Consider the following 16660-nt stretch of genomic DNA (forward strand, 5'->3'; position numbering starts at 1 on the left):
ATGTTCACACATGAAAGTAGAAAAATTAGGTATATTATTCTTTCTGCCAGTAGTGTGTAGTTGATATTGCATGTCGTTGTCACGATTCATTATTGGATTCGTGGCAGCTCTGGTTGTGTTATAATTTAAATGTTGCTTTTTAATTTTGGTACAGCAAGGCTAATGTCAGTATCCTTGCTGGCAGCTGCCAAATAGCTGGTCAGCTGATGTTGGGTGGTGACTAGGGTTGAGCGAAACGGGTCGGCCAGATTCAGAAGTCGCCGACTTTTGGCAAAGTCGGGTTTCATGAAACCCGACCCGACCCCTGTGTGGGGTTGGCCATATGGTCGGCGATCTTCTGAACTGGAATCGGAATTCCGATACCGATTCCCGATATGTTTAAGATATCGGGAATCGGTATCGGAATTCAGATTTAAGTGTAAAATAAAGAATAAAAATAAAAAATATTGCTATACTCACCCTCAGGCGCGCCCTGGTTGTAACCGGGAGCCTTCCTTCCTAAGAATCAGCACTTGAAGGACCTTTCGATGATGTCGCGGCTTGTGATTGGTCGCGTGACGCCCATGTGACCGCTCACGCGACCAATCACAAGCCGCGACGTCATCGAAAGGTCCTTCAGGCGCTCATTCTTAGGAAGGAAGGCTCCCGGTTAGAACCAGGGCGCGTCCGAGGGTGAGTATATACCTAATATACTAGGTATATACTAGGTATATTAGGTATATACTCACCCTCGGACGCGCCCTGGTTCTAACCTGCAGCCTTCCTTCCTAAGAATCAGCACTTGAAGGACCTTTCGATGACGTCGCGGCTTGTGATTGGTCGCGTGACGCCCATGTGACCGCTCACGCGACCAATCACAAGCCGCGACGTCATCTAAAGGTCCTTCAGGCGCTCATTCTTAGGAAGGAAGGCTCCCGGTTACAACCAGGGCGCGTCCGAGGGTGAGTATAGCAATATTTTTCATTTTTATGCTTTATTTTACACATTAATATGGATCGCAGGGCCTGAAGGAGAGTTTCCTCTCCTTCAGACCCTGAGAACCATTAGAAACCCAACTTTTCTATAGGATCGGCCGATTTCACTCGACCCGACTTTTGAAAAAGTCGGGTTTCGTGAAATCCGACCCGATCCTATAAAAACAAAAGTCGCTCAACCCTAGTGGTGACTGCTTCTACCATCCTTTAAAGGGAACCTCTCCCCAGGATTATTTATAGTAACCTACACACAGTGTCAGGTCGGCGCCGTTATACTGATTAAAATGATACCTTGGTTGATTAAATCCATCTTCTGGTTGTTTTTAAATCTTTATTTTCAGTTTGCAGTTATTGAGATTCTCATGCCCTAAGGCGGGGTTGTTGTATGTGGTGCTCTAATTATCTATTCATAATGCAGACTGCTGACAGAGTCACTGGTCCCTCACTGACCTGCCCCTTAGTTTGCATATTGAATACATAACATACTGAAGAAAGAGACAAAAAACGCTTCTGCAGGCAGGGGAAAAAGTTTTTTTTTTAAATGGTGCCCACAGCACAGTAGCAGCTATCGGTATTGATAGCTGTGATCCAATAGCTTCTACTGCGCATGCACCAGATGCGCCATCTTACTGGAGAAGAAAAAAAATCATCCTCCAAGATGGCGCCATCAGTACCTGCATGGTAGCAGCTGTTGGTGTCCATAGCTGTTGTGATGGTGTGATATGCTATGTGGGTATCATTTTTGTGTAAATTTCTATTTTACTTATTTTCATGGTATTCCCTTGTAGAAGGAGTTATTTGCTAATTGATGAATGGCTGTTGCTGCTATCTGTTATCAGCCCCCACAGTACTGTATTGTTTGCTAACATACTAATGACATGTTGACCTAGCTTGTTGAAACAATGAGCCCCTAAGACCTTCCCCCTCCTGACCTGTGAATGAGGAGGGAGACTTAAAATATCAGGGAGGTGAGACACAGATCAGTCCTGTGTGGAATGATGATGTGTTCACAGCATCTCAGAGAGAAAGAAGAGTATATGGACTATGCTATCCTCTGTCTGCTGGATTATTGGACTTTTATCCTGTTACTGAACTGCATTCGTGTTCTGGACTATTTTATCCTTTGTATGGTGGATCATATATGGACTTTTCGTACTTTTGCCTATATAAAGGTCTTGGGATTGTTCACTCTTTGCTGGCTCTGTTGATTGTTTGGCACCAGAGAAGGACCCTGTGACAGCTGTGATCCGAGAGCTGCTACTGCACATGCCCTGGCGGAGCCATCTTACTGGAGAAGGAAAAAAAAATCCTCCTCGAAGATGACGCTGTCTGCTCCTGCACAGTAGCAGCTATCGGTGTCCATAGCTGTAATCCAAGAGCTGCTACTGCGCAGGCGTGGACAGAGCCATCTTGGAGGAGGAATGTTTTTTCTTCTCCAGTAAGATGGTGCTGCCGGCGCATGTGCAGTAGCAGCTATCGGATCACAGCTATCAACACCAATAACTGCTACTGCAAAGGCGCAGCCGGCGCCATTTTCAATTTTTTTTTTTTTCCCTAGCCGGATAACATCAAGAAAATGTATTATTTGCACACTAACCATGCGATTATGCTGCCACCTTTTTGTCTCTTTCTTCAGTATGATAGGAATTCATTATAAAAACTAGGGGCCAGGTCACTGAGGGATCAGTGACCTGTCAGCTGTCCACATTATGAATGTCTAATCAGAGCACCACATACACCAACCCCGCCTTAGGGTACGAGAATCTCATTAACTACAAACTGAAAATAAAGATTAAACAGCAACCACAAGATGGATTTCATCAAGCAAGTATCATTTTATTCAGTATAATGGCACCGACCTGACACTGTGTAGGTTACTGTGCACAATCTTGCTGACAAGTTCCCTTTAAATAGTCACATTACTCATCAGCTGAGCTATTATATGAAGACCAGCCTGGAGTGAGGAGCTCGCTTGTATCGGGGGTGTTTCTGCTGCTTTTGGAGTTCAGAATCCTGGTGATGTATTCTTTGCAGCTGTAGTGCCTGAAACTGACTATTTTGTTCCTTTATTTTTTACTGTCTCATGTTTGTCACTTTCTTTGTGTTTTTACCATCTGCAGTGGTGAGGCTAGCGTCCTTGCCAGCCAGTGCACTAGCCAGGGTATATTGAGGTGACAATCAGGGACTAGGAACATTATGGCAGCGGGGGGGGGGGGGGGGGAGGACCTGCATAGGGCGTTAGGGGAGCTTAAGGACAGGCACAGGTCAGAGTCAGGAGGTGTCCTATCCCTCGCTTCCTATTGCTAGGATCTTCCTCTCACTTTTTCATTCCATCGTTGTTGTATGCTGTGTCATCCACCGTACCTACCCGTGTCCAACCGTGACAGCCGTCCTATTTACAGCAATAGTGCCCCCAAACAGTAATAATCCCATTTATCACTCAGTTTGTGCCATTACACAATTTGTCTCCCATTTGTCCCCCGCATAGTAATGTTCTCCTTTTGTGTCCACACAATAGTGACCACTATTTTTGCACCCCTCAATAATGTCTCCCATTTGTACACCCACATTATAATGAATCCCATTTTTGCCCCTATAAAACAGTGATGCCCCTCATTTGTGCCACCATATAGTATTGTCCTTCTTTTGTGCACCCATGTTCCCAAGGAAATGTATACAGTTGAGGCTGCCCAGGAGATTTGCTAACCCCTCATAAAGTCTGGGAAATCTGGGAAAAAGATTTTCCCTCCCATTTTAACACCACTGCTGCACCTGGCATTTATACCATAAATTCCAAATCTTTTTGCCTTCATTCTTTCCTTTTCTACAAATGACAACATACATAATTAAATGTTTCATATATATTTAATTTTGTATTTAATTTCTTATCTATATCTATTACAATTACATACTTTTATGCTTTTGTATTTTGTTTGCACTCTTTATATGCTATAATGAGGGGGTATCATATGACTGCAAAGGTCCGTTAATGTTCACCTTTTTTAATACATTGTCAGTATATTCCCGCACATTTTGAGTTGTATTCTATCATTGTGATTTGCTGCTGAAGAAGAGGTTTCAAAACCTTGACATACGTTGACACAATAAACCGCATTCATGCTTTAATCTTGCATGCAACTACACCTTTGAACCTTGGGCAGGGCAGAGCGGACTCTAAACCACCATATTCCTCTTTCTCTGCATAATAATGAGAAATGACACAGTAAAAGAGGTATTGAACACATGAAGAGAGGTACAAAAAGCCATGGAAAGTCATGACCCCAGCTGAAATTTATCAGTAATTAGAAAGCAATCCTGCCACTTAGTGAAACATAATGTGAGCTGGTTCAGCTGATGGCATATAAAAGTGTCTAATTACCAAGGTGCCACATAAAAAACCTCATGATGGGTAAAACCAGTGAGTTGTCTCAAGACCTTCACAACCTTATTTTTGCAAAATATACTGATGGCATTGGTTACATAAGAATTTCTACACAATTGAAAGCTACAGTGAGAACTGTTGAGGCCGTATTCGGAAGTGGAAAGAACATAATTTATCCATAAACCGTCCACTGCCAAGTGCTCTCCGCAAGATTTCAGAAAGGGGCGTTAAAAAGAATTATCAGAAGAGTTGCCCAGGAGCTAAGGATCGCCTGTGAAGAGTTACAGAAAGATCTGGAATCAACGGGTACAATTGTTTCAAAGAAAAGTAAGTTAAGCACTCATCTTTTATGGCTTGTATGCATGCTCACCACGCAAAATTCCTTTGCTGAACAAAAAGCATGTTGAAACACATAAAAATTTATAGAAGGAAATAAAGCTCCGACTTCATAGAAGGAGCCCACAGAAGAGTGTGTGGAACAATGAGCCAAAATTACACCTAAGCAATTCATGAGACTAGTTTCTTCATACAGGAGGCTACTTGAAGTTGTCATCTCCAGCAAAGGCTTTTGTATGAAGTATTAATCAAGTTTTAGCAAGCGTCTTCAATACTTTTTCCCTGTGTCATTTCTGTTTATTGCACATAATTTATGGACATCTATGGTTTGATTTATTTCCCTGTGTGGATTGGATGGTTTGCCAACATCTGTTGTGTATTTCATGTCAATAGCATCTTCAGAAATATATTTACTCAGATTATTGGTGACGTGTTCAATACTTATTTCACCAGCTGTATATGGCTTGAGACAGTGTTGTCCAACTAGTGTACAACCCCTTAAATATGGTGCAAAATATCAATACAATAAATTTTGAATTGAGCAGCAGGGTGTGTGCTTGGCTGCTGCTCCCTTTAAACTCCTCCTTTGTTTTGATAAAATAAATAGTAGAGGACCCAGCAGTCTTATTTCATATTTATTATGTATCCAATGCTTTTGGCTGGAATGTCGTTTTAAGGCTATGTGCACACGTTGCAGAATTGCCGCAGAAATTTCCGCAGCAATTCCGTAACTCCTGCCGTGGGTATAACGCATGCGGAATTGGCATGCATATTCCCACTAAATACTAGCGTTTTCCAAGCGTAATTAGCTTGCAGAATGCTAGCGTTTTCCAAGATATCTGGAGCATCGCTTGGAAAACTGATTGACAGGTAGGTCACGCTTGTCAAACATAGTGCTTGACAAGTGTGACCAACTTTTTACTATTGATGCTGCCTATGCAGCATCAACAGTAAAAAGATAGAATGTTAAAAATAATTTAAAAAATGGTTATTCTCACCTTCCAACGGCCCCTGATCTCCTCAGCGGTGCACACGGCGGCTTCTGTTCCCAGGGATGCTGTGTGCGAAGGACCTGGGATGACATCATGGTCACGTGACCGCAACGTCATCCCAGGTCCTTCGCACACAGCATCCCTGGGAACGGAAGCCGCCGTGTGCACCGCTGAGAGGCGGGAGGACTCCGAGGGCCAACAGAAGGTAAGTATATCAATATTTTTTATTTTAATTCTTTTTTTTTAACAGTGATATGGTGCCCAGTCCGTGGAGGAGAGTCTCCTCTCCTCCATCCTGGGTACCATCCGCACATGATCCAGGGTCCTTTGCACCGCTGAGGAGATCGGGGGCCGTCGGAAGGTGAGAATAACCATTTTTTTAATGTTTTTCTTATTTTTAACATTAGATCTTTTTATTATTGATGCTGCATAGGCAGCATCAATAGTAAAAAGTTGGTCACGCTTGTCAAACACTATGTTTGACAAGTGTGACCAACCTGTCAATCAGTTTTCCAAGCGATGCTACAGATCGCTTGGAAAACGCTAGCATTCTGCAAGCTAATTACGCTTGCAAAACGCTAGTGTTTAGCGGGAATACGCATGCCAATTCCGCATGCGATATACCCGTGGCAGGAGTTGCGGAATTGCCGCGGAAATTTCCGCGGCAATTCTGCAAAGTGTGCACTTAGCCTTATAACTACCGCATGTCTGCGGCTCTTCTGATTCTTGGTGAACCCTATGGAACCAGACTACAAGGAACTATGGTTGGAAGCCGCTTGTCTACTGCCTCATAGATAATGATCCATCTCTTTATATGAGAAAATGTTTTCTTTCGCAACGTGGAAGGATGTAAGACATGGGTCAAATCAAATTAATTATCTGGTAATTACAATGAGAGCCTGCATACCAAAAACATTGCAACCATGTCTACAGGTTTCTTTAGCATAGTACTGTGTAAAATATCTTATCCAAACTTAAGTGAATGATAGACTTGGACATATGCCAGATGCACAGAAACCAATGTTTAATAATTCAGTGGAAGACCACTACTGGTCCCTAAGGGCGGTGGGCTTCCTGCCCAGAGCTTCCAATATATTGGCTACACATCAATAATGTATACTTTCCACTATCAGAGTAATATATTTCAAAGCAATCATTAACTGATAATCAATGTCATTAATTATTCTAATATTTTAATGAATACATTAATTGCATGTACTGTTTTAACCAAAGCCATTGTCAGGGCGCACAAAGCCACTTACTGCTGATAAAGCATTTCCTTTGTGTGGCTTTCTGTTGTCTCTGTACAGCGGCTTTTGTTATTCATCCGACCTTTTAGATGAAAAACTGCTTCTCTCAAAAGCCCAAAATGCAACTCATGTGACAAAACATATGCACTTTTCTTACTAAAATGAATTCAGAAGAAACGCTGCCGGAATCATTGAGATGTGGCCAGTGTGTGTGTGAAAGAACATGTTAATGAATGGTACAGTAAATATTTTAGCATTTATTGCAGTTTTGGACTGAAAGTCAAAAGGAAAGGAAATTGGAAAAAAGTCTAGTGAAAGAAAGCATGTCAGTGATCACCATTAAGGTTTTTCAATATTTAATGGGAGGGCTATTTGCCATGCAATCCCTGGGAGATTTGTAGTGTGAGTACTGTGCGGTTGCTTAGTTACTGAATCCCAAGAGGATGGATGTGAGGAAAGGTTGTAGAATGAAAACCAAGCGCTTAACAAGAGACTGGAGCAATGACATCCAACAGGAAAGCAGAAAGTGTCACACACAATCCCGGGCCCTCATAAACACTAAGTCATGTAGTGTGTAAAATCGCCTTTGTGTCTGCTTAGAGAAAGAAAGGAGCTACGTTACAGAAACAGGCATTCAACAAGATGGATTTCACCATCCACATTGATGTATATGTGCATCCTGCTGGAAGAGTATCATTAGGGGGCATTTTGGAATACCCCTAAATATTTTATTAATTTTTACTAATTGCTTTTATAATCCGTTAAACAGAATCTTTCACCAGGTTTTTGCCACATAATCTGAGATCAGCATAATGTAGAGAAAGAGACCCTGATTGGATCAATTTGTCACTTATTGGCCTACTATCTGAAGTTTTGATACAATTACTGTTTTATCAGCAGGAGATTATCACTAGAGGATTAGTAAACCTGCTTCCATTCAGCTCTCCATATCCATAACCCCACCCCCACCACTGATTGACAGCATTTGATGGGCGTCAGGGCCAGCGTTAGCACACAGTGCACCCGGGCAAGTGTCAGGGCCCCGAGCAGGCAGGGGGGCCACTCACCATCGGCAACACTGGTGCGCTATGGAGACCCGGAGCCTGTGTTAGTGTCAGTGCCCACAATTGGGCCCCCAGCCTGCTTGTTCAAGGCCCCCTGGCCCACTTGCTCAGGGCCCTGACAGTAGCAAAACTTACATCTCCCTGTTCTGTGGCATCTTCCGCATCTCCTGACTGTGATGTTTCAGAGGGCACAATGCCATGATTAGTGTGTGCCCTCTGCCTGAACAGTCACAGTGCAGAGAGCCGGAAGATGCCAGCGTTGAGGAGAAAGGAGAAGAACATTTTTTACGTTTAGAGCAATATATGGGTACCATTACATGAGTTCTATTATATCTTGAGCATTATATGGGGCCTATCATACACTGGAGCATCATATTTGAGTCCCGCTATATATGCAGCATTATAGAGGGCCCATCATACACAGGAGCATCATATATGAGGTCCGTTATATATGGAGCATTATATTGGGCCCATTATACTGTATGGAGCAATATATGGGGCTCATAATACTGTTTGTAGCATTACATGGTGCCCATTATACTGTGTGAAGCAAGATATGTGGCTCATTATACTGTATGGATCAATATATGGGGCCAGTTATATTCTGCTTGGGCCCATATATGGGGCTCATTATTCTGAATGGAGCAATATATGGGGTTCATTAAACTGTATGGGGCAATATAGGGGCTCATTATAATGTATGGAGTAATATATGGGTTCATTATTCTGTATGGAGCACTATGTGGTACCTATAATACTGTATGGAGCAATATAGGGGACTCATTATTCTACATGGAGCAATATATGCGGCTCATTATACTGTATGGAGCATTACATCGGGTCCATTATTCTGTATGGAGCAATGAATGGGACTCATTATTCTGTATGGAGCATAATATAGGGTTCATTATACAGTATGTAGCAATATATACCCGATATCACCTCCCTACTAACCAGAATCCCTCAATGTCTGTAAACTATTTCATCCTTCTTCTCCGCTAGATTTCTGAAACTTAACATTGACAAAACAGAATTCATCATCTTTCCCCCATCTCACGTGACCCCCCCAACGAACCTATCCATTACAGTAAATGGCTGCCCACGCTCCCCAGTTCCACAAGCTCGCTGCCTCGGGGTAATCCTTGACGCTGATCTCTCCGTCAAACCACATATCCAAGCCCTTTCCACTTCCTGCTGACTTCAACTCAAAAATATTTCACGAATCCGTTCATTCCTCAACCAAGAATCTGCAAAAACCCTAGTCCATGCCCTCATCATCTCTCGCCTTGACTACTGCAACCTCCTGCTCTGTAGCCTCCCCTTGAACACTCTTGCACCCCTCCAATCTATTCTAAACTCTGCTGCCCGACTAATCCACCTGTCCCCCCGCTATTCCCCAGCTTCTCCCCTCTGTCAATCCCTTCACTGGCTCCCCATTGCCCAGAGACTCCACTACAAAACCCTAACCATGACATACAAAGTGTTAGGGTACCGTCACACAGTGGCATTTTGATCGCTACGACGGCACGATTCGTGACGTTCCAGCGATATACTTACGATCTCGCTGTGTCTGACACGCTCCTGCGATCAGGGACCCCGCTGAGAATCGTACGTCGTAGCAGATCGTTTGAAACTTTCTTTCGTCGTCTAATGTCCCGCTGTGGCGGCATGATCGCATGGTGTAACAAAGGTGTGCACGATATTGTAAACGATGTGCGCATAGTAACCAACGGCTTCTACATCGCACATACGTCATGAAATTATCGCTCCAGCGTCGTACATTGCAAAGTGTGACAGCAGTCTACGACGCTGGAGCGATATTGTTACGATGCTGGAGCGTCACGGATTGTGCCGTCGTAGCGATCAAAATGCCACTGTGTGACGGTACCCTTACGCCAACAGGGCATGGGGAAATATAGTGGACTCACTAGACCACTGATGGAGCAGTGGCAGCTGTATACCCGGTACACAAGAGACAGGAGAATGGCTTCAAAATGCAAAGGTATTTAATTAAATGAAGTTTTAAACAAACAGAAAGAGGTGCCTGAGAGAAGAACCCTCTGGACCACAACACTGAACCACGTAGTGGAGCACCGGGCAAGGTGTACCCCTATACAGGGATTCCCCCGTCACAACACCAGATGGCCTAAATGCCGCAGTACCCGGACCAGAGGGACGACCCGTACAGACCATATAAACAAGACGGTGGAATTCAAGCTCTATCAGTGAAGAGGATCCTGGAAGCTCTGTGTAGTTTCGGAAAGGCTGATCCAGCCGGCAGCAATATCAGGATAGTTCTGCGAGGAGCAGCTCAGTCAGCCTGGAGTGGAAACCGGGGAGTCCAGAAGGATCCAGAATAGGGAACTGCCAGCGGAGGATACTGAGGAGACAGAGGGATTAGAAAAACAAAAGTAAACTACACTTTGCAGAGCAGAGCACAGCAGAGTGTGGACTGAGCAGAGGGCCATAAACAATAGAATGAACACATTGTCCAGGCACCTCCCATAATGGGAGGATGCCTTTTATGCACAGAGCATCATAGCACAGAGAGCCTTAATAGAGAACAGGTGTTCTGCTGTTTTAAGTATGTGCAGGAAGCGGGGCGCGCCTCCTAAGAGCATTTCCAGGAGACCTGCCAAGAGGATGCAGGTTCTTAGCAGAGAAAGGAGCCGCTGATCGTCTGGAGCCACGGCCAGGGTGAGTAGTACCAGTGGAGCTGTGTGAAAGGTGCCGGTCTCCCTTCACAGCAGAGACCGAACCTGCAGCTGAGGGCATGATACAAAGCCATCCACAACCTGTCTCCTCCATACATCTGTGACCTCATCTCCCGGTACTTTCCTGCACGCAACCTCTGATCCTCACAAGATCTCCTTCTCTATTCCCCTCTTATCTCCTCTTCCCACAATCACATACAAGATTTCTCTCGCGTATCACCCCTACTCTGGAACTCTCTACTACAACATATCAGACTCTCACCTACCATCGAAACCTTCAAAAAGAGCCTGAAGACCCACCTCTTCCGACAAGCCTATAACTTGCAGTAACCACCGATTGACCAAACCGCTGCATGACCAGCTCTATTCTCGCCTACTTAAAGAAACATTGAATATTCAGGAAATACTGAATTTTCAAGATTTTTATCATAAGTCTTTTATTCAAAAGTTTTCTTTGTGAAAAAAAAATGTAATATTAAAGCATTAGTACTATAGAAAGTTGTACATCTATGAGGGCTAATCAAATAATTTGCAAGCACAATAAGTAGATTTTGCCTTTGGCGTAGACGACAAGGAACACACTTCAAACTGATTTCTTAATTTTGTTCTAGCAGCTGTCCCCCGAGATAATGAAGAGCTTCTGTAAAGTGTTTTTGCTAAGTAGCCCATAGTCCCCCTTTAGGTAAAAGATATTTCAAATGCACAGATGTAGCAGAGCAAAATTTGCATGATGTAATGGAATGAGATTTTGCTGTATTTTTACTACCTTTAATTTTGATTGCTCTTTTCTACTTTAACAGGTACTGAAGAAGAGAGATTGGCACTTGAGGCCGCACTCATGTATGGTGTCAAAAAAGAATTTCAAGAGGAGGAACAATTTCGATCTGGCTTTGACACTACAATGGAATTTCAAGAGGATAATGCAATATTTGGCAGTGACTTCAAAGTCACTTTAACTTTCAAGAACCAAAGTTCTAATCTTTATACAGTGTCAGCCTTTCTAACAGGACATGTTGTGTTTTACACTGGAGTGCAGAAGGCAGAATTCAAGAACAAAACCCTCCAAGTGACTTTGGAGCCATTATCCAGTAAGCCACATTACATTATTCTCAAATATTAAGATATCCCCTATCCAGTAGATAAGGGATATTTTACTTATCACTGGGGATCTAACCACTAGGACACCCTCAATTCCTAGATCTGGGATCTGGAAATCAGGAACTGCGTCCTGCAGAGCTCTGTCTTGAATGAAGCTGAGGTGCTTAACCTTTGCACCATTCATTGACTATAGAACTGCGGCAGAAAGTGGAGTATAACTGCTTCCAGCAGTCCCATAGACAATAAATGAAGCAAAGGTCGCGCATGCGCACCTTCACCCCATTCAAGATGAGTCTCTGCATGGCCAGGCATGGGCTGCAGATCCCTATTGTGAAATAGTAGGTGGTCCCAGTGATCACCAACTATCAGTAAGTTATTCCCTATCCTGAGGAATATTTTAGGTGTACCATTTAATAAGCATTGTACTTTTGAATCGATATATATATATATATATATATATATATATATATGTCACTGGGAATTGTTTTTTGATTTTTTTTTATTTGAAAACCATTGCTGATTTTATTTCTGACAGTTGTAGAAGCCATCAATCCCATTACTACAGATAGATCACTTTGCTTTGCTTTGATCATTTACAACCTTGAAGCATCTAATGTCAATGAATGACAGGATTAAAATAACATTCTTACTCATTAAAATGACCTCTAACATAAATGTAAAGGTTTTATTTTAGGACCATTCCATCATCAATTTTTATTGCATAGCAAGCAATACTACTAAACAGAATGTGACATTCTTCTGACATGGATAAAATAATGCTCACCCCTTGTGACCCTCTGTCTATGTCATAGAAAATCCCATTACTGATTACCTGAGGGAGACCAGGTTGCTGGCAGGTCTTGTTGGGTTTACAGCAAATCTAAGTATTTCAATCATTTAGCTTCAGTGAGTTACTATACATGTGGTAAAGTATCAACGATATGTCGGGAAACAGTGAGGGCTCAATGAGAATGAAACCAAAAACTAGGAAAAGTGAATGCAATAAATAACAATACTGCAATAATAATACATGCTAGGTACTGCGATGCAGCAAAAAACATTAAATAAGGGTCTCATTTTAAATTCTCATCTTGAAATGCCCTATATTTGGGAAATCCGAGTTAATGATTGGGATCCTCCTATCAGGACCCTGATCATTCGGCCGGTGCAGAGAACAAGTATAAAATATCTCTTCCTGTAATGTACAATGCAGATCTGTATATTGATTCTATTGATGGTTAGCCGGTGACTATGACAATCTGACTATGTGTGGTCTGTATAAAAAAGGCAAATCAGAGTTGATATGAAACAAATTGGCACAACTGTTTCCTCTTAGTTCTTGTAGTCACAGTGGTCAGGCTTTCTACATACAAGTACGTTATGTTCACTCCCTGCTATAAATATTTTATAAGGGATAATTGTGTTTCATGGTAAAAAGTACACAAAAAAAGTCTGTTTCTTTAAGAACATGTAGCTCTGCATACAGCTTATGTATATAATGCATGGTCCCCAGGGTCCTGGTGTGGGTATTCAACTGCAGGCAGGTTTAAATTAGCAAGTGTCAGCATCTTCCATTCTAAGCAACGTTCTAGACTTAATCTCATTTATCATCCTCACAATAACTGATTCGTCATTTGACTGTTGAGCAGCTCATCTGTCCTTATATGTGTTGTAGCGCTTCTACTCACAAAGCTGCCATGGAGATTGGCATAGGAAGCGGTTTCATCAAAATGTCCAGGCTGGTTTATTAAACTTCATAAACTGCTAAGCATAAACAAAATAAAAAGACAGCCTTTTACGGTACAGAGTGGAAAAAGCAAACAAAAAGTAAATAGTGCATACATTAGTGCAGGTTCGCCATCTCAGGTTAGTGTCCTTTAACAAACACACTGTAGATCTCCACACCTCCAGTCACAGACACCTGGTCTCCATTTCATCTGCCATACTAAGCCCCCGGGGTGGGATATGTGAGCAGCCAGTCCCACCCATCTTTTTAACAGCTCATAAACCTGACTCTGATACGCCCTATTAACTCTCTCAGTACTATACGTGCCGGAGCCTGCTTTCCAGGGCTTACATCACTGAAGCAATCAACCTCGATGATGCATATCTGCCCTCCCTTCTTCGGTGACCATCTTGCAACTACAACTTGCTTGATAAATTGTCCAAACTGAATTTGTGAACTTGACAGTACATTCAGTCTAGAGTCAATTCACATTGGAAAATCACTAATTTCTAAAGTGAGTTTACAGTAATAAAGTCACGCATGCAGTCAATTTTTAATGGATTTCATTTCATTGGTAAGTACGTATAATGCTATATTTCACACACCAAAAAAATCTTACAAAGCTTCTGTTTAAAGGTAACCTGTCACCAGGTTTGCCCCATATGTGATACAGCCAACACCTTTCAGTCCTCACATACAGCATACTTATATCTTGTATATACTGTATTTCCCCAATCTGGCCTGCAGCAAAAGAAAAACGCCTTTCATTATAATCACCTATGGGTCTGTCCGCTCCGATGGGCGTCACTGGTCTTGGTTCAGCGCTTCCCTCCTTTCGATGCCATTCTTCTTCTGTGCTTTTGTGTAATGTTGGAAGGATTCAACACCCTTTAACAAGATGTGCAGAATTATTAAGCAGCTTGTTTTCCTCAAATTGGCCAAAAATAGATTTTACTGACTCTGAAAAGTAACAAATTGTTGCAAGTCTTACAGAGGCATGTAACACTCTTGAAATTGCTAAGATACTGGGGCGTGATCACAGAACCATCAAACATTTTGTTGCAAATAGTCAACAACAAAAAAGAAAGGAAAAAGTTGCACACTCACTGCCAAAGATCTGAGAGGAAACAAAGGTGAAGTGACCAGGAACACATTATCCTCCAGTGCTGTCATATTCCACAACTTCAACCTCCCTGGAGTGCACAGAAGTATGAGGTGTTCAATGATCAGAGACATGGCCAACGTAAGGAAAGCTGAAACACGGCAATCACTGAACAAGACACAGAAGTAAAAACGTCAACACTGGGCCAAGATATATCTGAAGACAGGTTTTTGAAAGGTTTTGTAAACTGATGAGATGAGAGTGACTCTTGATGGACCAGATGGATAGGCCCATAGCTGGATCAATAGCAGGCTCTTACCTCCACTTTAACTCAGACGCCAGCAAGGAGGAGGTGGGGTACTTCTGTAATGCTCTTTGTTGGCTCCCCTGCATGGATCCCATTCTCCCTCCATGCAGGGACTGGCATACTTACTGCCCCATGGTCCCCTGCATGCTCTCTGTCTTCCTGTTGCTCTACAAAGGGTAACGTATTCACATAGTCCTGTGCGGCCAATCCTGAACCCAAAATCTCTGGTCCTAGTGCAGCCTGTGCCTGAACCTCATCCCCAAGTCTGTGTGCAGCCAGTCCCTGAATCAGTTCATGAGACCTGTTTTTCTGAACGTGTGCCTACGAGTACCCCATATATCCGGACCAGTCTCCGAATCAGCCCTGTATGAGACTCTGTCAGCAACCATTCTATAGAGGATCCAGAACTTAGTAGTCTGAGCTAAGCCCTAATCCTATGCGAATCTACGTACCTGACCCCTGGAGCCAGCAGCTACAGTATTGGGAACTGCCTAGAAGTGGTACCTGGTGGCTACCAGCAGTCTGACTATACAATCAGGAGCTAAAGTGAACACCCAGTAGATGCTTAGCTATTCCCCTCCTAGATAAGCCTGGCCATGTGGCACAGTGAGTCCGCAAAACCACGTGTGCCTGGCAACTTCTATGTGAAGTATTAGTAAAGATGGCTTGTTTGCACTTTTTCCGGTCAATGGACTTAAAATCAACTATCAAACCTACTTCCACTTTTTAATAGACACTTTTTTGAAGCACTTGGACAGGGAAAAGTCTGTATCTTTCAAGAAAACCAGGATTTTTATGTAGGACAATGCTCCATAGCAAACATCAAAGTACTCCACTGCTTGGCTAGCCAGTAAAGCCTTAAAGGGACTCTGTCACCTGAATTTGGAGGGAACAATCTTCAGCCATGGAGGCGGGGTTTTTGGGTGTTTGATTCACCCTTTCCTTACCCGCTGGCTGCATGCTGGCTGCAATATTGGATTGAAGTTCATTCTCTGTCCTCCGTATTACATGCCTGCACAAGGCAATTTGTGCAGGCATGTACTACGGAGGACAGAGAATGAACTTCAATCCAATATTGCAGCCAGCATGCAGCCAGTGGGTAAGGAAAGGGTGAATCAAACCCCCTGAAAACCCCGCCCCTATGGCTGAAAATTGTTCCTTCCAAATTCAGGTGACAGTGTCCCTTTAAATGTGAAAAATAATGACATGACCTCCTTCCCCCATCTGACCTAAACCCTATTGAGAGAGAACTTATGCCCCATCTTAAATGAGAGATTTACGGTGAAGAAAAACAGTACACCTGTCTGAACAGTGTCTGGAGGCTGTGGTTGGTACTGCCAAAAAAGAGTTGATTGTCAACAGATTAAGAGATTGACAGACTCCATGAATGAAAGGCATTTGACTGTTTTTGAAAAGTACAGTAACTGATATACATTTTTTAAATGTTAGAAATTTATTTTTGTACATTTTGAGTATTTTAGTCACTGTTCTCACTTTAAGGCTGCCGTCACACTAGCAGTATTTGGTCAGTATTTTACATCAGTATTTGTAAGCCAAAACCAGGAGTGGAACAATTAGAGGAAAAGTATAATAGAAACATATGCACCACTTCTGCATTTATCACCTACTCCTGGTTTTGGCTTACAAATACTGATGTAAAATTCTGACCAAATACTGCTAGTGTGACGGCAGCCTAACAGTTGAAAATTAACAAT

At 42.7% G+C, this 16660-nt stretch overlaps 1 protein-coding gene across 1 annotated transcript in view; it reads left to right on the forward strand.

Annotated features, from left to right (window-relative positions):
- F13A1 (coagulation factor XIII A chain) overlaps positions 1-16660 on the forward strand; it is a 421197-nt gene that overhangs the window by 270205 nt on the left and 134332 nt on the right. Inside the window, exon 12 of the mRNA XM_069730705.1 lies at positions 11513-11800. Coding sequence (XP_069586806.1) covers positions 11513-11800 — 288 coding nt within the window. The remainder of the gene's footprint in view (positions 1-11512; positions 11801-16660) is intronic.

This window comes from Ranitomeya imitator, chromosome 6 (assembly GCF_032444005.1).
Source record: "Ranitomeya imitator isolate aRanImi1 chromosome 6, aRanImi1.pri, whole genome shotgun sequence".
NCBI lineage: Eukaryota > Metazoa > Chordata > Amphibia > Anura > Dendrobatidae > Ranitomeya > Ranitomeya imitator.